Raw genomic sequence first — 27,466 nt, 5'->3', positions numbered from 1 at the left:
GTGGATAACCCAACAAAGTCAAGTACTTGAAACAACCAGAGATTTTATGTCCTGAAGAGAAACTAACTGTTTATGTTGCTGCACCCAATTCAAAACCTCATGGTACATTATACTCAATCATGAGGAATTTCAAACCATAATTGAAAGTGTGACCAAGTACAAAAATAAAACCAGAGAGAAGGAATGCCTTTGAGTGTGCAATCTGGAGATCAATCTATAGTGAAGTCGGTGACATTAAATCACCGTGACACCAAAGAAACTATAGTGCAGGGGTTTTTAAACAGCAGCCGAGACCACTGATGTGGGTGGTATCATGTTCACGGCTGTGTGTGTGTGTGTGTGTGTGTGTGGGGGGGGGGGGGGGGGGGGGGGGGGTGCAAGCATCTGAAACTCATTGTCCCCTCTCTTAATCCACCTCCTTCAAAATCTTATCACTCATTCCCTGTTGAATCTGTGGATGTGAGTGTGGACTATATAAGAATAGGTCAATGACTGCAATGATGAATTAAAGTTGAACAGCCACACTGTGCTACAATGTCGGACAGGTGTGGCACAGGCAGAGATAGCCACCAGGGCTCACTGCGGCCCCTCGTTCCTCATTCAAAATAGCTCTCTCTCGCTCTTTTTTTTTTTTTTTAACTTAATGATGCTCACATGGTTACAGATACACATACAAGTACAACAAAAGGCCACCGCAGGGGAAGTCGACTGTGAATATTAAATAGAAACCACATTGGATGCTTCGAAGCAGGGGCAGGCTGTATTTATTACAGTGGTGTCTTATCTGAGTCCATAGAGTAAACTGGTGACCCATTTATGCTCCTTTAGTGTAAAACTGTTTCAGTCATTTTGCCTTTATTAAAATCACAATTTCAACTCCATCCAGTACAGGCAAGACAACCTGGTCAGTATTTGAGCTGTTGGATTTACATTTCTTGTTTCCATTGACACCATTGGGGATTTCTTCATACGGCCCAGTTGGATATGCTTATTGGCAGTGTAACCAAGTTAAATAGAAAGAAAGAAACCAAAAAACAAACGACATGGAAACCATTATCAGGCCTTGATCATATACACACACACATATATACACACACACACACGCGCACACACACACACACACACTCAGATATATATACACATACATATACATATATACATACATATATATACACACAAACATTTAAATATATACATGCATATATACATACACACACATATACATATGTATGCATACATATATATATATATATATATATATATATATATATATATCCTATTTAAGGGATAGAATATGGCGGCTTTCTATCAGAGTTGGTCTGCGGCGGCGATGTTTTTAACTACTTACAACTTGTTTTTATTGATCCAAACATCACAAGTTATCAGGTCAGTTGCCTATTTACCACAGTAGTTGTGACCGTTTTGATACTTTTATTAAACCAACAACTTGATTGAAGGAGTCCTATGGCTTCCATGTTCTATGGGTCAAAGTTAGTTGTCAGTGATGCAAAACATTTTGTAGGTGGGGGGGAAAAAAGGGCAGCATTCTATGATTGCACATTGCTTAATGTAGCTTTTTTGTATCATCTGATATGATCCCCTTTTACACATTCTTTCAAAGAGGGATTTTTTAGGTTGTCTGTGTCATTCCAGTTTAGAGGCACTGACACAAATAGAAGTTCCTGTAATATTCTGAGGTAGTATCTTAGCCGTAAAAGATACAAATGTGCAGATCTTAAACTGGGGTGTGAAGTCTTACACCAGAAACTAATTTCTACCACCCAGTTGCATTGACAGCAATGTCGCTGTCCAACATCATCAGTTTCAGCAATATCACGGTTCGCTGGATTCTACTGTATATCCTGTAATGTAAAAGTTAAAGGGAGATTAATGTGACTAATTTGTGTGATTTCTGTGTAAAAGAGGCTAAAGATTCTTTGTCGTGCTTTTTGATATACTGGTTGCATATTACAAAGTATCACTCACTTTGAATACACATTTAAATCTACATTTCGCCTGAGAATCACCAAGTGTCCTCTCTCTTTTGCTTCTCATGGCATCTCACAGAGCTGTTCTGATTAACCCGCTCCAGCAACCTTGCAGGCAAGTGCACAAAACCCTGGGAAAGTTCAGCAAAGTAGAGCCCTCTACTTGATGGAGTGAATACTAAACATGTCACAGCATCATCACAGCAGGCGAACATGCCCGTGAGGAGATAATGTGATTGGCTCTGAAGCACAGCAGGTATGAGGAAGTGAACTGACAGACTGTCAAAAACCACATCTTTGGAAAGATGCATCTGCATTCTTAACTAAATGGGGCTTGAAGAGATTATGGAAGAGAAAAAAGGAATGAAGAGTGAAAGGTTGAGAGACAGAAGTTAGCCACTAACAATTTGTGTACACATGCACACATTGTTGGTAAACATATGCAAAACATTTTCATGATGATGCTGTTGTCTTAAGTGATTTATTTCTGTGGGTTCGATTCTTTGGAGCCAGCTATCCAGTACAATTCCCCTTGAGTGGAGCCAAAGCGACAAGAATGAAGGCTCATGTCCCCTTTGAGCTACACACAAGGTTTTTGGAATACAAACGGGGTGTTCTTTCAAAAATAGTGACGCTTAAAACTTACTTCACTTGCACAACAATCAGGCCAGATGATAACCTTTGTAAAGTAATTTTAAAAAAGGTAACATTTAGGGTTGCATCAAGATGAGCATTCAGCCTTTTAGATGGTAGCTGATGCCTGGATACTAGGCATTACTATTTGTAACACTGGGGCAGTGTTGCATCCTCTCAAGTATGGCCTTGGCGGTCAAGCTTGATTTAAACAGCTCCACCAGTGCTGCCAAGGTCGTGACACTCACACCTCTCTGCAGGCTGGACACGTTCACAGGGCACTCTGTATTGTCCAACTGTCACAGATTCCTCCATTCACAAAACAACGACGAGCTTTCATGGCAAAACCATGTGGTCATTCTTGTTTCCTTTAGGCCTAATTTGAATTGATAAGCTCTGAAAATGACGAACTTTACATTCAAATACTGCAGTATGGGAAAAAAATGCTCAAAGCAGCGATGTTGCTGAATAACTACAATGCTACTTCTGAAAAATATACTTTGTTGGGGTCATCTGATGTTGGCAGTGATTAAAAGCTGATTAAAAGCTACATAGTTCTATGTTGCTACATAGTTCCTTATCAATACTTCGCTCTCTGTTAAAATGACAATCTCCCTCAAGACAAAACAAAAGATTATCACAACCACTATCATGTTATCCTTTTGGGTCCAATAACAGCATCAGTAGGACTTAGATGTGTGTATGAATCAATAAAAATTTTTTTTTACCGGCATTACCACATTACTGGTAACCATTTATTGCTCAGTGACTGTGTTTTTTTATGTATTTATGTCTCAAAAGTATTCTCTGTTAATTGACTGTCGTTGTACTGGAACGGCTCCAACTCCATCTTTATTTGCATACCGTAGACAAGGATGATTCTGATTCTGAAATTGTAGTGAATGTTAGATCTCAATTCATTTTACGTAGCCACTACATGAGGATAAGCACAACCTCTCTAAACTATCTATTTACTGCAGCCAAATGATAAGGCAGTAACTATTACTGCTTCACACAAGCCATAGTACAATTTCTCAGACACAATGTAATCTATCTTGAACCGAGAAGAATACAAAGTAAAAAGCAGTGAAGTAGGAGAAAAACAAACTAGTGGCACAGCAGAATGTAACAGAACTTATCCAGCATAGCTCAGATCACAATCGATGACAAACCAAAGCAGTCTTTCTTTGTTTTGTGTCTAGGTGTAAAAATGATGCTTCAGCAATCCTACACAATGTTAACTTATAGGCTACATATGCATCATGTGTATAATCATAAGTAGTATGGGCACTGATAAGTGTATATATACATATATATATATATATATATATATATATACACACACATATATATACATATACATATATATACATATATATATATATATACACACATATATATATATATACATACACATATATATATATATATGTATATATATATATATATATATATATATATATATATGTGTATATATATATATATATATATATATATATATATACACATATATATATATATATGTATATATATATATATATATGTGTATATATATATATATATATATATATATATATATACACACACACACACACACACACACACACACATATATATATGTATATATATATATACACACACACACACACACACACACCTTATATACACTGGAACCTTATTTAACAGGAACTGCCTACAAAATGAAAAGTAACGGCAGTAGTTCTCCTTGGATTTTGCCAGGACCCTTACAGAGTGTGTATTGTATTGTATTGTATTGTATGGTTCAGGAAGTGCAAAGGAGAATTTGGCCAATCTGTCTGCAGATATAGTGTTTATCTCTGATTTACTGTTTATGTTGCAGTTGTACCCTATTATTCCTATCTATGTTCAAGCTGGCTGGGTGGCATTGAGTACAAGAATGGAAAAAAATGGCTCTCTTTAGTTTTAGCTGCCACGTCACTCGAGCCATACACGCACTAAAAAAAAAAACAAAAAAAAACAATGATGCAATCACGATTCAGAATCAAGGTGAAGTGCATAACAAGCTGTTTCTTGTAGCAGCACAGTTGCTACATGTGAGTCACAGCTTACATGTAGCAACATGCTGCAGCCATCTGCAGGACTTATTTGTGGTACTTTGACCACAGCATAAACTGGAGATTGATGTGGTATCCAAGAAGACATGGGTGGGGCTGCTTGAAATGGCTCAAGTCTGGTAAAACACTACACCACAAGAGGACCAAAACTAGCTGTTCAGAACTTCACGTTTTTCCAACACTTAACATCTGACGTGTATATCCTCCCCTCCTTGAGCCGTCACCTTGTCGTAGTGGAGGGGTTTGTGTGTCCCAGTGATCCTAGGAGCTAAGTTGTCTGGGGCTTTATGCCCCTGGCAGGGTCACCCATGACAAACAGGTCCTAGGTGAGGGACCAGACAAAGCACGGCTCAAAGACCCCTAATGATGACGACAAACAATGGACTTCGTTTTCCCTTGCCCGGACACGGGTCACCGGGGCCCCCCCACTGGAGCCAGGCCTGGTGGTGGGGCTCGAAGGCTGTGCCTTCGAGCGGTCGGGCTCGAAGGCACAGCCCGAAAAGGTAACGTGGGTCCCCTTTCCCATGGGCTCACCACCTGTGGGAGGGGCCATAGGGGGTCGGGTGCAGTGTGAGTTGGGCGGTGGCCGAAGGCGGGGACCTTGGGAATCCGATCCCCGGCTACAGAAGCTGGCTCTAGGGACGTGGAATGTCACCTCTCTGGCAGGGAAGGAGCCCGAGCTGGTGTGTGAGGTCTAGAAGTTCCGACGAGATATAGTCGGACTCGCCTCCACACACAGCTTGGGCTCTGGTACCAGTCCTCACGAGAGGGGTTGGACTCTCTTCCACTCTGGAGTTGCCCACGGTGAGAGGCGCCGAGCAGGTGTGGGTATACTTATTGACCCCCGGCTCGGCGCCTGTACGTTGGGGTCACCCCGGTGGACGAGAGGGTAGCCTCCCTCCGCCTTCGGGTGGGGGGACGGGTCCTGACTGTTGTTTGTGCCTATGCACCAAACAGCAGTTCAGAGTACCCACCCTCTTTGGAGACCTTGGAGGGGGTTCTGGAGAGCGCTCCCGCTGGGGACTCAATTGTTCTGTTGGGGGACTTCAATACTCACGTGGGCAATGACAGTGAGACCTGGAAGGGCGTGATTGGGAGGAACGGTCCCCCCGATCAGAACCCGAGCGGTGTTCTTTTATTGGACTTCTGTGCTCGTCACGGATTGTCCATAACGAACACCATCAGAATCAGAATCATCTTTATTTGCCAAGTATGTCCAAAACACACAAGGAATTTGTCTCCGGTAGTTGGAGCCGCTCTAGTACAACAGACAGTCAATTTACAGAACACTTTGGAGACATAAAGACATTGACAAAAAACAATTGTGCAAAAAGATGCAGAGTCCTCTAGCACTTAGAGCAGTGCGAATGACTACTATTGCAATAGTCCGGTGCAATGACCATTGTGCAAAGGGCGCTGAGACTTCAAGGAGTGTACGCGGTTTAAAGTGACGAGTAGTGCGATCATCTGGGACAATGTTGGTTGTGCAAATGTTACAGATACTCCTCAATCAGTGTGCAAAAGGAGCAGATTCTACTCTAGCATGAGTGGCCAGTATATGCAAATAGTGCAGCATGGCGAGACAACCACAGTGAGTGCACGAGTAATACATAATTGGCCCCACAGAAATGTAACAACGAACTCAAGTCAAAAAAATTGCCAGCATATGTTCAAGCATAAGGGTGTCCACATGTGCACTTGGCACCAGGACACCCTAGGTCGCAGATCGATGATCAACTTTGTGGTCGTGTCATTGGACTTGCGGCCGAATGTCTTGGACACTCGGGTGAAGAGAGGGGCGGAGCTGTCAACTGATCATCACCTGGTGGTGGGTTGGCTCCGATGGTGGGGGAAGATGCCGGTCCGACGTGGCAGGCCCAAATGTATTGTGAGGGTCTGCTGGGAACGTCTGGCAGAATCCCCTGTCAGAAGGAGTTTCAACTCCCACCTCCGACAGAACTTTGCTAATATAGATATACAGGGGGAACGGTGGACAACGGGTTAGAGCGTCTGCCTCACAGTTCTGAGGTGCGTGGTTCAATCCCCGGCCCTGCCTGTATGGAGTTTGCATGTTCTCCCCGTGCCTGTGTGGATTTGCTCCGATAATTACTTTTTCCCACACAGTGCCAGGTAACTTTTAATATTTATTTTCCCTTAATAAATTACCTCACCATTTAAAAACAGCATTTTAAGTTCTCTTGGGTTATATTTGTCTGATATTTACATTTGTTTGATGATCTTGAAGTGGGGAAACAATGCAAAGACATAAGAATTTGAGGAGAGGGCCAATACCTTAATTCTTAATTCAAGGCTGCATTAAGCATGGCTAAATTTATAATGTTGATTCCTAACTGTTTAATTTTGACAGAGCAGCTAACCTGTCGTCTTTTACGTGTCAACCAATTTCGTGAAAAGGGGCAGGTCTTATGTGCTTCAGAGGGGAAAAAAGACAAGAGGATCAACCAGTCAGACCAGTTCAAAAAGAAATATGGTACTCATTGAGTATGTGAGTCATTCATCGTTAAAGAAGCACACAGAAGAAGTTTTGGAGGACACCATATTTATCAAATACATTATCAACTGAAAGAAAGCGTTTACTCTTTGCCGTTTTGAATATATATTTGAATGCAAAAGCTAGTTTATTTTTAGCCTTGTCGCATGTCTTTTGATGTAGTACTGTAAATATCAGACCGGCAATCACGTTATTTATAAAAAAATAAACAAAATAAATAAAAAAAAAAAACATGTCGGTGGTGTGCGACAACACGTCTGACATGGACAACACGTAATGCCTCGATCAGACGACAAGACAAATTTGGTCTTTCGCGATTGCACGAGGTCAGACTATTGCAATAAAATCTTCTATTCCGATACCACCACATCGCGTCTCTTACGATCGAATCATGCTCTAAAGTTTCGGTGTGTGTGAAGTAATTTTATTTAGTTTTAAATCATATTAAACTGTTTTGGGATCATATTTACAGAAAAGACCGTTTTAAAATATTTGTGGGGTGCGTCAATTACTTTTTTTTTTTTTTGCTCGGTAACTGTATATGTATTTGTATCTGGTACAAGTCCAAGCCATACCAAGCTCCAAAACCGAATTAATTAGCTTAGGAACTTTCCTTAAAAGAGAGATCAGTGACAAGATGAGTGAAATTTTGTAACATGGAAGCATGCAGCCGGCATGGTGGACAATTGGTTTGCACATCTGCCTCACAGTTCTGGGGAATGGGGTTCAAATCCCAGCCTGTGTGGAGTTTGCATGTTCTCCCCATGCCAGGGTGGGTTTTCTCCGGGCACTCCGGTTTCCTCCCACATCCCGTGGTAGGTTGATTGAGGACTCTAAATTGCCCGTAGGTGTGAATGTGAGTGCGAATGGTTGTTTGTTTCTATGTGCCCTGCGATTGGCTGGCGACCGGTTCAGGGTGTACCCCGCCTCCCGCCCGAAGATAGCTGGGATAGGCTCCAGCGGCCCATGACCCTCGTGAGGATAAGCGGTAAAGAAAATGGTTTGGTGGACGGATGTTGTAATGTTGGTTTGACCTGACTGATTAGAATACATGACCTGACGAGAGAATACTTTTTAAGATACACACTTATATACAGTAAATTTACAGTAAAGTAATTTCAATAGACACATTTTGCTCAATCTTGTGATCGGATAGGTGTTCAGTTATCTTTTTTTTTTTTTTTTTTAACTCTCTGATTGCCACCAAAAATCCTGATTGTGTAACGCCAAGGCATAATAATCTGAAGTAAAGAAAGGACTTTAACTACTACTCCATTGGGCAGCATTATACGACAGAAGAATAGAAAGGACTTCAGAACATTCAGACATTCTCCCATCCTTATGAAAAAAAAATATCAGGCCCTAGCAAGGGTAATTAGAGTAATAAGTGGCGCCTCTTACTTTTAATAAGGGGCAATTTTAGGTGTGGCATTTATTTACTCATTGAACAACACTTATTAATTGGAGCATGGCATCTAAAACAGAATAGAAACGAGGTGGAGCACGGCACCAAAGTAGGATGGCTGTTTTGCAGTGGTTTCAGGTTGAGGCCAGCAGCACAAATAATGATCTCACCTCCTCAAAATGTGACCCAGGTCTCTAGCAGCTCCCCTATAGCCACAGGGTAGATGCACAGAATGCACAAACACTTTGCATTTTCAACCACTGTAATCGGATCAGTATTTAGTGCAAAAAAAGTACAATCTTTAGGAAGGTTAGAGGTTCTTTTGTACCAGTAAACCTGCTGAAAGAAATGTTCACTCTCTCTTTAAATCTCAATTCCTCAAAAGTTGTTATAGGATGCAAGCACTACTTGTGTGGAGAGAAACTGCAGGGAACATACTTTCAGGAGTTATTGCTTCCTCTGTAAAGAGACTTCAGGTTCATGTTAGCCGTGTTATTAGTTTGCTACAAAAGCGTCTAGGTGGTGTCCAAATCGATGTTTTTTCCACATAAAATAAATCTCTTTTTAGTAGAGGTTGTGAAGGAATGTCAAAAGCACTCTACTCTGTATGAAATGCAACCTTTGATGTATTGTTGCTACAATTGTTCATAAGCCAGGATGATTGAAAAATTGGAACCCGATCTCTGCCTCTCGTACTGACGAGGCCAACAAAGCCCGATCCAGTCTCCTTGTCTCCCTCTTCAACCACAGCTCTGGACAGGACTGAAACAGACTGCATTCTGGGAATGAACGCCAGCCATGTATTTGCCAGGGGGACCAGAACTCTGCTGACGGAGGGGAAAATTTCTTCGTCACACTGACACACATTAAGGGACTAAGGCTAAATTTGTTCAGCTGCATCTTAAAGTCGCAGCACTTTTGCAAGTGCGTTTTGAGTGATGAGTCAAGAAGGTCAATGGACAAAAGTCATGTGTCAAATGACAAATGGCTGACTCTGCTTTTAAGTGACTGTAGCTCCCTGCTCGATGTATTTACTTTCTTTTCTACCATTCTACTGACGCACATTCCACTCAACTTATTTTTTATAGATCGGGGCTGATGTTCTCTTTCAACAGTTTTGTACTTTCACATTCCACACATGGCTTTTGTGGATAAAGGAGCATTTTTAGCACCGTTACTGTGCAATATAAAACTGAAAATACATAGTGAATTACTTTCAGATCAGCACTAGGAGCATTTAGAGAACCACAATCCTGAAAAGCATTCCACTGAGATAAAGTAGTGCTGAAGAGAATATGTGAAGTAAGAAGAGGGAACGGGGCTTCAGGGTCCCATGTGTACTGAAGTTTAACACTTAATTTTTATTTTTTTTTTGTTCATCTCTAATCTCGTACTTTTACAATAACAAACATGGATCCACGTCACTTGGCTCACAGGAAGCTCAAAATATAATGGAACCCATTCACATGCATGCAGTGCTGTTTATAGCAAAACAAAAGTCCATAAATACAGTAAAACAGAGCGAAGTGTCACCACTGCAGTGCTAAACAATGAATACTTTGGAGAGATGTAAAGGCAGAAAATTATTTCAAATTCTTCAACCATTAAAACTGACTAGGACTCTGTTTCTTATTACAGGGAAGGGAAAATAAATAAAATAATACCTAGAGTACATATTAGCCAAGTAGATTAAACTTAAAAAAAAAAAAAACAATATTAAGGCATTTTTGGTAAAAGCAGAGACAGATTTCTACAATTGTCTTCTTGTGTTGCAGATTCACTCACAGAATTTGTTAATTTGATTCCAACAGCAATAGAGGACATGGGAGCATGTGAGCGGTTAACATAGAAACGTTCGCCTTTTGTTCTCTTTTTTTGAAGGGGGAGTCTACTCTTTATGATCATATGCCCATCCAGCCTGGAGCTCCAGCCTGAAAAGACATTTCCTTTCTTCTCTTTCATGGGAATTTTCTAACCCCCATAACCATCAAACTAAACAAAATTATTCTACCATTATATAATCTAAAACAAAAATGCATAGTCTTATTCCTACTCATGTTTTTGCCTGCAAATAGAAGCATGCGTGACTTTTGAGGGAGCATCATCTTTGACAATAAATTAACAGCGAGGCAGTTCCCACATGAATAAAGTGAGTGGTGGGTATGGGTATCTGTGACATAAGGCTTCCTTACGGTTGATGAGACAAACGAATAGATATAGCCTGATGGGGAACAAGTGAGGTCATCTGATTTACCAGCACAACTCAGTTTCATTCATTCACTACCTACTCTTATTGACTAATGCATTGGATTGGATGAAAGCCAAAGTAGCACAGGTCCCAATGAATACTACACAGCCAGTGGGTTGCATTAACATACCTGCAGTCATTGACAGTATTCACTTACCTCCAGGACTGGTCCTGCACCGAGTATAGTCCTCTCCACACCACTGGCGTAGCCCTTCTGGCTGAGTGCGGTCAGACAGTGGATGAGAAAGTTGGTACTTTGTGTCTTGCCTGAGCCGCTCTCTCCAGAGATGACAATACACTGGTTGACCTTCTTCCTGAGCATGGCATAGTAAGCCACGTCCGCAATAGCAAAGATATGCGGCTCCAGTTTGCCTAGCTGGTGGTTTTCGTACAGCTTGACATACTTTGGGTTGTAGATTGGAAGAAATTTAAAGGGGTTGATGGCAATGAGTATGCTGCCTGCATAAGTGTAGATCTTTTTCTTGTAAAAGCGTGTGCGCAGATTGTTTAGGATGCTGTCCTCATTGAGTTTGGGGAGGTTACAGAGGTCTGCAAAGTCATCCTGTGGAGGTGGAAGGAAGCCCCTGGCGGCAAGCCGCTGTGCCTCCTGCTCTTTGGACAGGGGTGGGAGGTGGACATAATGAATAGAGCCATCGTTGTTCCTCTCCTGAATCAAGAATAGAAAATTAATGTATTTAACTTTCATGACTTCCACTGGTTAAAGGATGCCACAATACCTAATGAGTCAATTATTTAATCATTGAGAAGTACCTTTATTGTGTGGAATTGTCAATTACTTGTGCCTTAAAACCAGTCAAAATGGGGTGCACTAATGTGTTGCAAGCACAACTTCAACCTTTTTATTTGTTCCTATATGCTGGAATGACAGTTTCCTAGCATTAATGTTGAAATTATCCAAAAATAATGCCGGCATTTTCATTTTTAAATAATTCTGAATCATTTTTCGTACAGATGATAATTTTTGGAGAATTTTCATCGACTGCTCACCACTAATTGGTTTACACCAGCCCCCCCCCAAAAAAAAGACTCAATTACCAACACATTGATTTGTTATGATGGAGTCATGCATTGAATTTGCTGAAGTTTCTGCAGTAAATGTGCTATTTTTGTCTGAATAAAAGAGACCATGGGCAATGGACATCAATGACAATTAACTACTTATGAGACCTGGAGTAAGAAGTAAAAGCCAAGGCTCCGCGGATGCTGCTCTTGGGCTTTCCGAGGCCACAGGAGGAACCTCTGCACTGGAAGATCTCCGGCTTCCAGCACCCACTCTTCCCCGCCACATTCCTTCACCTCTGCCAAGACATACAGGCGGCCAGGATCCAGCCCTAATGCCACAGCAGCATCCGAGATCACAGAGGCTGCTGTAGCATCTTTCTGCACTCTGATTGATTGTAAAAAAATAAATAAAATAAAATAAAAAAAAAAAAAAAAAAAAAAAAGAAAAGAAATAATAATAATAATCAACGGTGTGTAAAAGAATTGCTGACATTTTTTGTAACACTGAGTCCCGCCCACCGTAGATTGCAGCAGGTGGATGACTCAGCAGCGAGCCGTGGGTAGATCTGGAGCAGGTACGAGCGTCCGTGATCGTTGGGGCTCGTCGGCAGACATCCTCCCCCCCTTACTCCACCTGCACTCATTGCCACGGCGGCACTGCCATCTCTGACACTCATCCTGAGTCAGGGGGAGTTGCCTCAGCATGCCGCAGCCACCGCTTCCCTCTCACCACACAGCACCTGAAATAAAATAAACCACACTTTGATCAATGACAAGTTTCAGTTACCTTCGCATTTGGATTATATCATTAGTAGTAGATCTATAAGATGAATATGAGGAAACCTTCCCTTGTGCTAAAAACAATGATACAATAACCCAGGGCAAATTATCATTTCATGGTGAATACTTACTTACCATTGATCCTAAAATTTACTGTGGTAGCCAACAGTGGGGAGGATTTCCCAACCATCATGCACATTGAAACAAGGTTTCATGGTAGTCAAATAGGTATTGCGGCTACTGTATTTATAGGACAAAATGATGTATTACTTGATCTTGGAATACATTTCTCATGTTAATAAAATAATGGTGGAACGATTTCAAAGCCCAAAGCAATGCCGCAGTGACATGAGAGTCTTCATGGAAAGTTATTAGTTACCGCAATGTCTCGTGTATAATGCGCACCCATGTATAATAATAGAACCTAAAAATTCTGGAAAACCCTTTTATCTATGTATAATCCATTTTTATAATTCATGATTTTGTTTCTACCCATATGATCAAAACATGAAGTATTATTCTGAAGTAAAGCACTTTATTTGAACACTTAATTCTTTTTTAATTTTTTTTTTTTTTTTTTTTACTTGCTCTTATTTTGAAAATCACAGCCCTACTTTTATTCAGTAAATGAGAAAACACAGTTGTGCTCATGTTTGATTACCCAGGCAGAAGTTGTAAGATGTGTACAGTTCTTTAAAGAAAATGTGAAGGACCAGGCGAACACACATTTAATTTTATTTTAATGGGATTTAAATTAAACTGTCAAGCATTTCAGAAAAGCATTATCTATAAACAAAACATAACCAACATGAAATCAGTGATGGTCGTTGATCAGTCAACAGTCGTATTTATAAAAAAAAAAAAAAAAAAAACATTCACAGATTCTGCCAGGGTATGTAAACTTATGAGCACAACTGTACATATACGAATTATACACGATAAATTACATTATTATAAAATGATGTCATGATAAGTTTTTTTTTTGGAACAGGCATTGTTCATTAACAATAATTTATCTGTTAGGCCTTAGTCCTACCAAGGTAATTATGCGTTTTTTCCTACACCATGTTGGTGTGGGACAATAACTGTTTTTTCTAAATGCTAAAAATACCCATTATAAATGACACTTTCACCTCAGTTACCGCTGATGATGCAGCAAAGATAGTGAACCCAGCTGCTGCATGATATGATATAGAAACAGAACACACAAGGGAAACCAGAAATGGTGCAATGACGGCACAATATTCACTCTTCTTGATGAGACACTGTGACTGAATGATGTAAAACTTGGTGGCCTGATGGAAAATAATGCCTAATTTCACCAAAGTAGTTAATAATAATTAAGCTGATTCTGGCAACATAAAATGATGACTAAGAATTAAAAAAAATAAAAATAAAAAAAGATTTCAGCCCGTTTTGGAAATATTTGCTCAACTGAGCTGGAAAAAAAGTAGTACATCTACGGTGTGTATTAAATCAGTAAAATAGTCGTAAAGAGGTAACTTGACTTATGAGTAGGGCTGGGTGATTATGATAAAAATAATAAACATGATAATTATGATTGATATTGAATTCATGATAAACAATTTCAAAACTCAACTTTAAATACAAATTAAAAGAACAACCAGAAAACAAATGAGTGACAAGTAAAATATTAAAATAATAGCAATTAAAAACTAAATAAAAATAAACACCTGATGTTCCTGCTATGTGTGCCTTGGCCTCTTTGGGGCACTGTGGTGCATGCATGGAGATACACACTTACATTGTTGTTAAAAGAGTAGAAGAAGAACGTTGCAATTTAACTAATAATATGTTTTCACAGATTAGGAAGAATATATGCCAGTGAGTGAGTATATTAGCTGTCCTCATTTGTTACTTTAGCGTTTGTGTGTGAAGATTTATTTTAAGATAAATCTCTCCCGTGACTTCTGCAAATCAATCAGGTTTTCCCTTGAGTGTTACATGAAACTTGCAATGTTTCTAAAATAAAGTGTGTTTTAAATATACAAGGTGTGTAGTACTTTATGTTGTTTGTCTAGTTTTACAGTAAACTCCAACTTTCCAACTGTGGTGTTAATAACGCATGCATGCGCGCAGACACGCACACACACAAAACCAAGCAACGACTCGTAAATTGGGGTACTTGTAAATTAAGATGTCACTGTATCTGGTATTTTGTTGCTCTGTAATTAACACTCATTTAACATTGAAAGCCGTGTACTTTGTATGAACGAGCACTGTGCAAAATGATAAATTAGTCGATTATTGCTAATTAAGAATTATGCCTCATGTTGAAATGGTTCTTAGTTATGTCGATGCAATTTAGGCAAAATTGAGTGCTCTACTTGACTGCAACCAAAGGGGCGCTATTAGTTAAGGATCAACTAGTTTAGTCTGGAAAGTTGAGCAATATCCATCCATCCATTTTCTACACCGCTTATCCTCACTAGGTTATGCTGGAGTCTATTCCAGCAGACTGCCATCCAGAGGTGGGGTGCAGTGAAAATTGAAAAAATAAAATACATCCAGCAAAAATACAAAATAAAAGACCAAGTACTCAACCATATGAAATGTGGCAATGTTTTTCTTTAAAAGGAATAGCTCGTTTTAATTACAGTATTTTTTTCTTGTTCAGACAAATTCATATACTGTATATTCATATGTTCTTCATTAAAACAACAACAATACACACAAAGTACTGCAATGCCTTTATCAATGTCATGTTGTCAGTGAGGGCTTCATTTGTCACCAGAGTATAGTTCAAGATCCATACCACAGGGGCAAATTTATCATGACAGCAGCTAGGTAGAGTGATGTATCGTGAAGCATGGCCCTGTATTAATAATGAATGCTCGGTAAACTGTAATCCACCCTGGGGGAAACAGGAAGCTACTTTAAATCACAGCCCTGCACGGTATGCCAGGCAGACTACACTGGTTTGGTAACCTGAGATCCATCCTGTAAGCACAAGGGCTGATAGTTTATCACTTTTCTCATTCATGGAGATAGTTTATTTTGTCAACCTGAAAAACAAGACCTTATAGACCAAGATATGACTGGAGTAAAAGGAATATGGCAAATACATTTTTAGGGCGATAAACTTTCCAATGATTGATCAAAGTCTTACTAGTGTTTCTAAAAATAGTTTCACCAGACTGTTCAGTTCATTGCTGTATATGTACCAAAACCAGTACCGTACCGAGGCATTTTGATGTCAAAAATTGCACCATACCAGTTTTTTTTCCAGTACTGGTAGTTTAAAAAATAAAATAAATTCAAAAAATTCAAAAAAAAAAACTTACGCGACAAGCGCTCAATTCATATGGTGTCTAAAATGGCAGTACCCAAAAAGCTGACAGTCAGCCAACGATTGCCTGTTTCTGACAGGTTGTGTGCACACGACTGTGTGGGAGCCGGGAGAACGATTTCAAACGGCCGACTAGCTCCTGCCTCCTGCGGACAAGTTAGCATGCGTTAGCTTTAACCACCGGGACGTAACCTCAGAGTCCGCAGCTCACGAGGCTATTTGAGCAAAGTCAGTGATATGCTTCTACTGTGCTGTTAGGCAAACTTGGCATTCGATGCACACGAGAGTCTGTATTACCAACAGATCGATAGTATCGATTAGACTTTACGCTGATATGATCGGTGTTATCGGTATCGGGCGATAATTAGCATTTTATGGTGATTGGGCGATCCGATCAATAACGTCATCGATCGGCTCTGCACAAGACTTAACTCCGCGTCGTCAATGCATATGAATCCAAAAGCTAGTTTATTTTTAGCCTAGTCAGTGTCTTGTGGCGCAGTACTGTAACTATCTGACGGCCAAAAGTTTTTTTCAATCTTGTTGGTTAAAAACACGTCATCGGTGTGGGACTATTTTGCGGTGTCTCAGACAAACAACGCGTAAGTTATTTGCAGTCAGAACACAAATGCTTCAACAAAAATTTGATCGGGCACCTGAAGAATGTACACAAGGAGGAGCATGCCGCGTTCCAGCAACGCAGCGTGAAAAAAAACAAAGGAAAAGCCAAACGTACGCAAACTCTGGACAACACCCGTCCATATAGCCAGGACAGTGAGAAAGTCTGAGTAAGCATGTCATTACCAGTATTTATTAAAGTAATTTAATTGCAACAAAGTAATTTAACTACAGTAAGTTAGCACCCATTATTTCTGTCATGTTGTAATGTTGATCCGACCTAAACTTATGTCAGTGGCCAATCCTTGAATGCCCCCTAGAGGTCATTGATGTTTTAACTTTTGTCTAAAATGCTAAAATAATTTTTAGCTGGGATGGGTTCCAGCATGCCCGCGACCCTAGTGAGGATAAGCGGTACAGAAAATGGATGGATACAGTACACAAGTATATACAATAAATGAACAAGTCATGTTAAAAGGACACATTGCTCCATCTTGTCATCGGATTGGTGATCGGTTGTCGTTTTTTTAAACTTGCTGATCTGTGATCGGCCCCAAAAATCCTGATCGTGTAAAGCCTAGTATCGATAGCACGAGACGACTCAGCACAGGTGGGCGCCACGTGGAAAGCCAGCTTGGAGCATTCCAAACAAAATAAAGGCTACACTTGTCGTCGGAGACCGCTCCGGAAATCGGCGAGTTCGTGAAGAATACAAATCTTACCCAAATGGAAAAGGAAAACCACTTATTATCCAAGTGGAGCAAAAAAGCAGACTTTTTGTGTCGTGGCTCTGTACGCAATAAAACACAGCACTGCACTGAGTGGGTGCACAATGTATACTGTATGTATGTACAGAGGAGAAATAGTGAGTATATTGGTAGAAGGATGATGAGGATGGAGCTGCCAGGCAGAGAGCTAGAGGAAGACCAAAGAATAGGTTGATGGATGTCGTGAGGGAAGACATGAGGGCAGTTGGTGTTCGAGAGGAGGATGCAGGAGATAGGCTTACATGGAAAGGGAAGACGCGCTGTGGCGACCCCTAAAGGGACAAGCCGAAAAGAAGAAGTACACAAGTATATACAGTAAATGAACAGGTAATTTAAATAGACACATTGCTCCATCTTGTGATCGGACCGGTGATCGTTTTTTTTTTTTTTTTTTTTTTAAACTCGCTGATCGGCCCCAAAAATCCTGATCGTGTAAAGCCTACTGAGTCGACAGTACACAAGTATATACAGTAAATTAACAAGTCATTTATCGGTTATGGGTTTTTTATACTCGCTGATCGGTCCCAAAAATCCTGATCGTCTAAAGCCTAGAGAAAACCCACGGAGGCACGGTGAGAACATGCAAACTCCACACAGGCGAGGCCAGATTTGAACCCAAGTCCTCACAATTGTGAGGCAGATGTGCTAACGAGTCATCCACTGTGCCGGAAATACAAGAATACTGCACACTAAAAGCTTGAACTACACAGTGTTAAGTATGAGTAACGTACACAGGAATACAGAAATAGAAATAATATATTCATGGACAAAATATTTGATCCCTTGTTTCTTCAGTTTCTTGTTCATTTTCAATGCCAGGTGCAACTAAAGGTACCTTTGTTTAGACAAATGACAACAAAAATAGCACATAAGAGTAGGTATCTAGCTGTAGGCAATTTCCATGGTTTTCTTGAGTATTAAAATAATATTTAATAATACAATTAAGCTTTTGTATTCTTCAGGTAAAATGCCTTTTGTGTTACCAGGTACTATAATGAACAAGAAATTAAAGAAACAAGGGTGATCTAATATATATATATATATATATTTTTTTTTATAAATCATACATATACTGTATATAGATGTACAATTTTATATACATACATAGATCATTCTACACTTCAGACTATGTGAGTCCTGGGATGCACATGTCATGTAAACATCGAGTCCCAGCCCTGGAACAATGAGTTCCTGTAATTTATCATCACGGAACACAGATACAGTAATCATAGAACTATAGTTCTTGATTACTATAGTAATCAAGAACTATATCATAGTTCTTGCTTTGAGGCACCGCTATATTGCAAATTTTTACTGCAGTTATTACTCTCTTTTATACTGTTTCTACAATATTTCTGTTAGCCATTGCGCTTGCTCTCAATAGATGTGTTTAGCCCTGCCACGATAGCAAATTTTTTAGAACATTATATTTTCCCCGACTTTCACAATAAATAATAATGTTATTTATTGTATTCTTTTTTATTCATGCCACTGATATGATATTAGAGCATAATAAAGAATAGTAAACTTCTTACAAATTCTGCCCTGTTAATCAAACATATGAGCACAACTGCGTAATGTTCTCTCATTTAGTAAATAAAAGTAGAGCTACATTTCACAAGAGCAAGTAAATAAAAATAGAAAGTTATGTCTTCAAATAAGGTGCTTAACTTAAGAAAAATTTAAAAGTTAGGATTGCCCCTTTTCTGTTTGGCATCTTGACAACAGTGAAGTCTCAAACAATTTTACATATATTAATTTACCAAATGTTAACAACTGAACCGTTTGAGAGGTTATGTTTGTTCAAAACCTTTGGTTTGGTTCATAATGGCATTTCACTAATTTGCACTTTTAAATTTTACAGGCCAGTCAGTCACATGTAAGTTTTTTTTTGTAAATAAAAAGGCACAGTCGCAAAACTGTACGGACCACAAAAGACATTATCAGCATTATCCTCTATCAGGAGGTTGAGCTGGTTTGAATATGTCACTTTAAGCTCTGAGCTGTTCACTCGATTATAATCCAAAACCTTTCTGGAAAAATACATCTCTAATGTCGCACAAAACTCAACGGGTCGGACCACGTCTGTGTATATCATCAGACTTCGGCTCACCAGTTACCTTTTTTTTTTTTTGGTGACTTTTATAGTAAAGCCCCCAAACACAACACAAGTCTCTCATTACCATTCTGATATATAGTACTGCAGTTACCCTTTACATTTCACATGATAGTTAAGAATATTAAAAGTTAATTGTTTTAATGGCATGGGAGAATCTGTCTCTGAACATTCTCCATAAGAAACATTTATTTTAAATTCAAACGTATTGTGTGCTAAAGTGATAGATATTTAGAAATATTTCAAAACAGACAAAAAGCAAACATTAAGTGAGAACAATCCAAAAGGAGAGACGTGGGGCTTTGAGATAATATAGCTTCCTCCATGCAAAGGAGATCCTCTGCGAGGATACCCAGCATTCCACAGATAAGACCCCAGGGTTGTCTGCTTGGCATGGGCTTAGCCTGGCCCTTTAGCTGCTTAAGGTGGGATGGGGAAAGACATCGAGTGTGGGACTACAGCTTAGACAGGGACTCCTCAGCTCCTTACTGTGAGCAAGACGGGGCTTTAACCTCTAAAAAGCTCCTTACACCAGATATATTTAAGGGGGTCACTACTCATCATTGCTCGACTCATCAACCTTGCTCAATCTATAGTCAAAAGGAAAGGCTTCTACTAAATCTATTTGTCATAAATATTACTGTGGGTGTTTTGCACTAATCAAATGTTAAAGTGCCATGTTTTTTTTAACAATTCAAGTTTTATTTTTCTGTTCAAATTGAAAAAGACCAATGCTCAAGACAAACCTGGCACATATACACACTAAAGGGACAACTACAGGAAAAAGAGGGAACTTGGAACGACCCCATATTGAACAGTAAAGCCTACTCGCTTGACTCATTGGCACGTGTGTAATAAGCCAAATACTGTAGCTTATTCCAATCACGCCCACATATTAAAAAAAAAAAAAAAAAACTGCACTGAGAGAAGGAAAAGTGGAAAGAGTTTATAGCCTACCACTGAAGTGTGAGAAGGCCTTTGGTCTTTTATTAGTTTATGCTGCAGACACTTCGGTGATAAGGTAAGACTGGTACACACAAGTCTAGAGACAGAGCAACTAATGAGGGCTGAGACACCATCAGCTGACTGTATGATGTGGCAGGAAGTGAATGACCCAGTGACAGACAGTCAGCCCTCACTGCTTGAGTCAATTTAAATTCAAGAGAGGTTAACTGTGATGAAGCGAGTTATGATGTCAGCAGTGTATGTGGAGGAAGATACGGTGACTCCCTGAGTTCCATTTGCTTTGGCGGATAAATGTCCATGAGTCAGTGCAGCGCCAAGCACCTATCTTGGTCAGAGTCAATACCATAGGAGCAGATAGTAGAAATACCCAATGTTTAAAAGTCAAACACTACTTAAATTCTACAGCTAAAAAAAACACGACTCCATTGTTAGTTTGTCCATAGTTAGAAAACAGTTACAGCAACTTAAAGGTCTTTAAATAGAAGACTTACAGTGGGTACGGAAAGTATTCAGACCCCCTTAAATGTTTCACTCTTTGTTATCTTGCAGCCATTTGCTAAAATCATTTAAGTTTATTTTCCCCCCTCATTAAAGTACACACAGTTCCCCAAAATGACAGGGGGAAAAAACGGAATTGTTGAAATTTTTGCAGATTTATTAAAAAAGAAAAACTAAAATATTACACAGCCATAAGTATTCAGACCCTTTCCTCAGTATTTAGTACAAGCACCCATTTGAGCTAATACAGCCATAAGTCTTTTTGGGAATGATGCATCAGGTTTTTCACACGTGAATTTGGGAATCCTCTGAAATCAGATCATTCAAATTTCTCGAGCTTATCTACATCACAAGGGAAGATCTCTACCTTCTTCTCCGCTCCCAAGCCAGCACTGTCAACATAAACACTAGGCTTTACACGAACAGGATTTTTGGGGCCAATCACAGATCAGCGAGTTTAAAAAAAACGATAACCGATCCGTTCACAAGATGGAGCAATATGTCTACTTAAATGAACTGTTCATTTACTGTATACACTTGTGTACTTAATTGCTCAAGAAAATATATTTACAATAAATAATGTATCTTTGTTCCTCTATTTATGCCAGTGAGGCACAGCGACAGACAGAACAAATGAATGGTCTTCTATTAGATGGCAGAAAGTAAATACAGTAATTAATGTATCCATTTTTTGTAACATTTTTGTTTGTTGGTGTGCCGTGAGATTTTTCAATTGTAAAATATGTTCCTTGGCTCCATAAAGGTTGGAAATTACTGCTCTAGTCAGGTCATGTATTCCATTCAGTCAGGTTAAACCAACATGACAGAAATAATGGGTGCTAACTTACTGTAATTAAATTACTTTATTGTAATTAAATTACTTCACTCACACCAAAACTTTAGAGCATATTTCGACAGAACAACGGCATGTTTACGTACAACCGTTAGTGCTAGCACTAGCTTGCTAGGCCATATAACTTTATGTTGCCTGCTTGCGAGCCGTATCGTATTAAAAGTACGTGTACATACCTCACGCAAGCCTTAAACGAAGGTAGTACTCTTCTGTCCTGAGCACTGGTGACCACTAACACACGTTTTTCCCCATTTTGTCCCTATAATACAGTCGGCGCGATCCACTTTTGTTGTCGTCACCACGGTAACGAGTGTATCCGGTCTCATTTGAGTTGACAAGATAAAGCCCAATGATGCAGAATAAAAATAGAAATAATATATTCATGGATAAAATATTTGATCCCTTGTTTCTTGTTCATTTTCAATGCCAGGTGCAACTAAAGGTACCTTTGTTTAGACAAATATAATGACAACGAAAACAGCACATAAGAGTTGAAGAGCTGGTATCTAGCTCTAGGCATTTTCCATGGTTTTCTTGATAATAACCAAAATTACATTTAATAATACAATTAAGCTTTTGTATTCTTGAGGTAAAATGCCTTTTGCTTTACCAGGTACTATAATGAACAATAAATTGAAGAAAAAGGGTGGTCTAATATATATTATTTTTTATATTGCATTAAAAGTACGTGTAAATACCTTAAAGCCTTAAACGAACGTACTCTCCTGTCCTGAGCAGCGTTGACCACCAACACACGTTTTCCCCCATTTTGTCCTTATAATACAGTCGGCGCGATCCACTCTTGTTGTCGTCGCCACGGTAGCGAGTGTATCCCGTCACATTTGAGTTGACAAGATAAAGCCCAATGATCGTAAAAAACAGGACGCGTGGTATCAGAATACAAGATTTTGTTGCAGTAGTCTGACACAGTGCAATCGTGAAAGAGCAAGTTTGTCTTGTAGTCTGATCCGGCATTACGTGTTGTCTGTGTCAAATGTGTTGTCTGTTCCACACCACCGACATGTTTTTTTTTTCTTTTCTTTTTTTTTTAAATAACTTCATTGGCTGTCAGATATATAGTACTACGTCAAAAGACAAGGCTTAAAATAAACTAGCTTTTGGATTCAAATATACTGTGCACGATGGCGACGCGGAGTAAATGTCTTTTGCCGAGCCGATCGATCGGCGAATGATGACAAAGCCGATCAGCATAAAATGCTAACTATCGTCCGATACCAATCAGGTCGATAAAATCGGTTTAAAGTCTAGGTTTTAGTTCAAAGGTTTGATATTGATACTGGTTATGAAGAACCCAGAGTCAAATGTTAATTTCTGTCTATGTGGAGGGCTGCAAAGAAAATGGATGTTCATAATTTGGACACCCTTTATTTAAACCATGCAAACTTTTTTGAGCCAGCCCCCTAAAAGAATCAGAATCCAGAATCGTTTGGAACAGGAATCGGGACCGGAATCGCTCAAATTCAAACGATGCCCAACCCTAGTAACTCCTCAGAATGCTGCAGTCACACGGGCCAGTCAACCAATCAGTGTATTTATTTAGACGAACACACAGTTACATGGGTTACGCGTCCAAATGGGTGTGCTTACACTCAAATGAGGAAGTGAAGTGAAGCGCTGTAGCAGCCTGGCTAAGCGGTTTGGTTTCGCATAGACGGCACAAAACAACATTTTAAGTGCAACGGCTCATTATTTTATACCGTGACAAGGTCACGACGATAGAGGCACTTTTAATTTTGCGATAATGTGACTATTGTAACATCCCTACATACAACAATTTCTTTCAGGGACGCATAATCTAAAATGAATCTCTTTGAGGACGCATTGCTATGGATTAAAATATTCTGGCGTGGTGCTGGAAATCCGGCGTAGGAATTATTATTTTTTGACAAGACAGGGCTCGAGAGTGCAACTAATTTGGTCGCATATGCACCCTAACTTCAGAATGGTGCGGCCAAAAAAACAAAAGAGAGAGAGAAAGGGTCCACCTGCACGCCCAGCCATTTAAGGAATAAATGCGACTTGAAAGCAGACACATAAAACTCATCTGGTCCTTAAACCAATCAGAGATAGTGAAGGGCAGGGCGGGACGGGAGCCTGCCACCCTCCCTCTAATCGGCCATGTGAGTGCCCATATGCGTGTGCGTGCACGTGTACGTGGTTTTCAAAAGCAATTTAATGTTTTCTGATGGAGCGCCGGTAGTTGCACAGTTATAGAAAGTTGAGCGGCATAAATGGAATTTGTTCCAAAGCCTAACTCCACCGTGACGATGTGGGAACATTTTGGATTCAAGCCAGTTAACCGTGACTATCCCGCTAACACCAACAAGATGGTATGTCGCATTTGTATTAAGTCGCAAAAAAGACAACACAACTTAAAAGCTCAAAGTAAAAAAATAAAAAAATAAAAATAAAAAATTTTAAACAACCGTCCCACCCAATTTCTTCAGTTGGGAACAAAAAACACTGGAACATTTCCCCTATCCCGTCAGCTTGCAATTATGAAAATCTTTGCCCAGCAATGCAAATACAAACGTGACAGCGTATGTAGTGCACGTATGCTAACTTTATATACAGTATAGCGGACTCGCTATTGTAAGAGATGTAGCCATTGAACATGTTGACAAAGCAGCATTTAAAGAAATGCTGTGAACTTTTGAATAGTACAAATCTTGAATCAAAATAGGATGCTTTGATCTACTTGTGCTGTTTTTCTTAACCAACTGGTGACTGTTTATACCTCTGTGCCAAATGTTTAATATTTGTTCAGTGCAACTTTTGTGAACAGAGCGAACAGAATAAAATGGTGTGCACCAAACAGCTCCCCCGCCCCTTTCTTTTTTTGTAAAAAAATATAGTGTTTATTTCCTCAAATTCATTCATGAAATTTTCATCATTGTGGCCGGACACAGCGCCGTACTGTATTCTAACCAGTCAGGTCAAACCAACATTACATGACAAAAATCATGCGTGCTAACTTACTGTAATTAAATTACTTTATTGTAATTAACTTACTTCACACACACCAAAACCTTAGAGCATGATTTGACAGAACGCCGGCATGTTTGCGTACAACAGTTAGTACTAGCACTAGCTTGCTAGGCTACGTAACGTTTTGTCGCTTGCTTGCAAACCGTATTGTATTAAAAGTATGTGAACATACCTCAAGCAATCCTTGGATGAAAGTCCTCTCCCGAGCACCGGTGACCACTAGCACACATTTTCCCTATTTTGTTCTTATAATACACACGGCGAAATCCATTGTTGTCGTCGTTGCCATGGTAACGAGTGTATCTGGTCGTGTTTGCGTTGACAAGGTAAAGCCCAGTGATCGTAAAAGACGGAATGTGGTGGTATCGGAATGCAAGATTTTATTGCAGTAGTCTGACATAGAGCAATTGTGAAAGACCAAATTTGTCTTGTAGTCTGATCCACGCATTACGTGTAGTCTGTCTCAGACGTGTTCTCTGTTCCACATCGCCGACATTTTTTGTTTTTTAAATAACTATTGGTTGTCAGATATTTACAGTACTATGTCAAAAGACATGCGACAATGCTAAAAATAAACTAGCTTATGGATTCAAATATACTTTACTCGATGGCGATGTGGAGTAAATGTCTTTTGTTGCTTGGATTGGCGAATTATGACAAAGTCGATCCGCCGATCAGCATAAAATACTAATTATCGGCCGATACCGATCAAGCCGATTATATATTTATTTATTTATTTATTTTGCACAATGTGGATATGTGCTTCAAAAGCTGACCTATAACAATTTATTGGACAGTATAACAAATAACTCGTTAATGCAAATATCTGTTTGTGTGTACTTGGTTTGACAACAAGCCACCGAGAGGTTAATCCTTTGAGCACGTGTGCTCCAGTTGAGTATAACCGTTTGGTTTGAAAAAAATCTGAAAATCCAGAGATCCACCTACACCCCTTCCGGTGTCAGTCTGTGCAACCAAAAGCTTATTTCTTCTCCCTGGGGAAAGTGGAGCTGGGGCCACTCAAGTATCCATCAGCACTGGAACTCTCACGAACATGACCTAATGAATATGAGAGGGGCTTGCCCTTTGCAAACGCTGGCTGCATTGTCCTCTGGGCACAAGGAAGGATAGAAGCAAAGAAGTCAGAATTCAGTGTGTGTATTTGCGTGTTTTGGTTAAGTGTGCACGTACTCCCTGTGGCATTTGGCCTTTACGTTTGTCTGTACTCTTGGGGATTCATAAACCCACTCAGGTCTGGCGATAGTGAGAGATTGCTCCTCTTGCTGCTGAGTGGCACTAATCAACTTCAGGGGCTAATGCACTGCAGATGTATCCAAAATGGCTGTGAATGGATCAGTCCTCTCCCACTAGACTCTGCCATGTGGCCTATTCAAAAAATAGTCCTTTGTTTAATCAGAATGATACCTCCAGCAGGGAATTAACCAGCAGACCCGAACTGGGCTCGAAATCGCAAATGCAGATATGAAACCCTATGAAGAAAGAGTAAGGGTAAATGACACTCTGAGCTCATGTCCTCCCCCCAGTCTTTGCGCGGTGGACAAAAAAAAAAAAAAAAAAAAAAAAAGGGGTTGAGGCGCATCTGCTGCCTGCATTCAAAGAACACTAAAAAAGGAGCCTTTGACTCTTGATATTGGTGTATTCAGCAGATGATAAAGCCAAGCTTATGGTAAAAAAACCTACTTCTTGTACCAAAACCACAACAGAAGTCCCTACAGACATAATGCTGCATGGTTCAGTTCTGTTAACCACGGTATGGTTCACATCTGTTAAACCCTGATCAGGCTTTTGTTTCTACCCATGGGTGTATAGGAGCAATGGCAGTCATTGTGTCAGCTATGCAAATAGTGTGACACAATGCCATTACAGCATGTAATGTGCCAGTTAATTAAAGAAAACAACCAGGGCATTTTACAGTTGTGTGTGTGCTGCCAGCTCATGTAAACAAGGAAAACAATATAAAATCTGCCTTTTTTGTAATGCACAGTAATACTATTGTATGGCCCAGGGATATAGAAATGTGCAATGGGCTATTATTTTGGAACACGAATAGTTAACGCACATTTTTACATACAATTACATAAAATGTGTACTGAACCAAGCAATATTGCATGGGGGAAATTTGTCATTGTCCAAACAGATAGACATAGCCATAAACTCAAGGCAAGCCTGTCTAACTAAATTACCATAACAGCTATGGACACTGTTAATCAATCAAAACACAGTTATCTCAGGGGGCTGCATTGATCTGCCACTCCCAATGTCATGTTTCTGAGGCATGTATTGACTAACTGAAGCTGGCTGCCGTCTGACATCCCTTGGGGGAGAAGTTTGACCTTCTTATGACACACATGATAGATGAAAACATCAAAACTCAGTTAAAACTCTGTTTACGGCAAACAAAAGATCATTTAAAACAATGTTTACATCCCATCTGTTTTACTCAACCACTTCATGAGTCGTTTTGACCTTGGGGCAATTTGACATTACTGTGAGTCACGGCTTCATGTACATTTCACAGCGGGTCAGTAACCTGGGAGACCAAATAGGGTAAAGCCCGAGACTACCTTCCCTTTTCACAATGCATTTGTTTTTCCCCCCGCCCCCTTCATCACTCAGGGTATAG

The 27,466-nt window shown here is 39.8% G+C and overlaps 1 protein-coding gene across 8 annotated transcripts in view; it reads right to left on the bottom strand.

The window, feature by feature from the left end:
- Positions 1-27,466, bottom strand: part of si:zfos-588f8.1 — an 81,334-nt gene that overhangs the window by 39,006 nt on the left and 14,862 nt on the right. For all 8 annotated transcript variants that reach the window (XM_061684870.1, XM_061684868.1, XM_061684871.1 and 5 more), the window contains exons 2-4: positions 12,425-12,645; positions 12,071-12,290; positions 11,040-11,549 (exon numbers count right to left, since the gene is read on the bottom strand). In XM_061684870.1, coding sequence (XP_061540854.1) covers positions 11,040-11,549; positions 12,071-12,290; positions 12,425-12,582 — 888 coding nt within the window. In that variant the 5' untranslated portion in view covers positions 12,583-12,645. The remainder of the gene's footprint in view (positions 1-11,039; positions 11,550-12,070; positions 12,291-12,424; positions 12,646-27,466) is intronic.

Source organism: Phycodurus eques, chromosome 8 (genome assembly GCF_024500275.1).
Source record: "Phycodurus eques isolate BA_2022a chromosome 8, UOR_Pequ_1.1, whole genome shotgun sequence".
Taxonomy (NCBI): Eukaryota; Metazoa; Chordata; class Actinopteri; order Syngnathiformes; family Syngnathidae; genus Phycodurus; species Phycodurus eques.
This window is presented reverse-complemented; position numbering and strand designations above follow the sequence as displayed.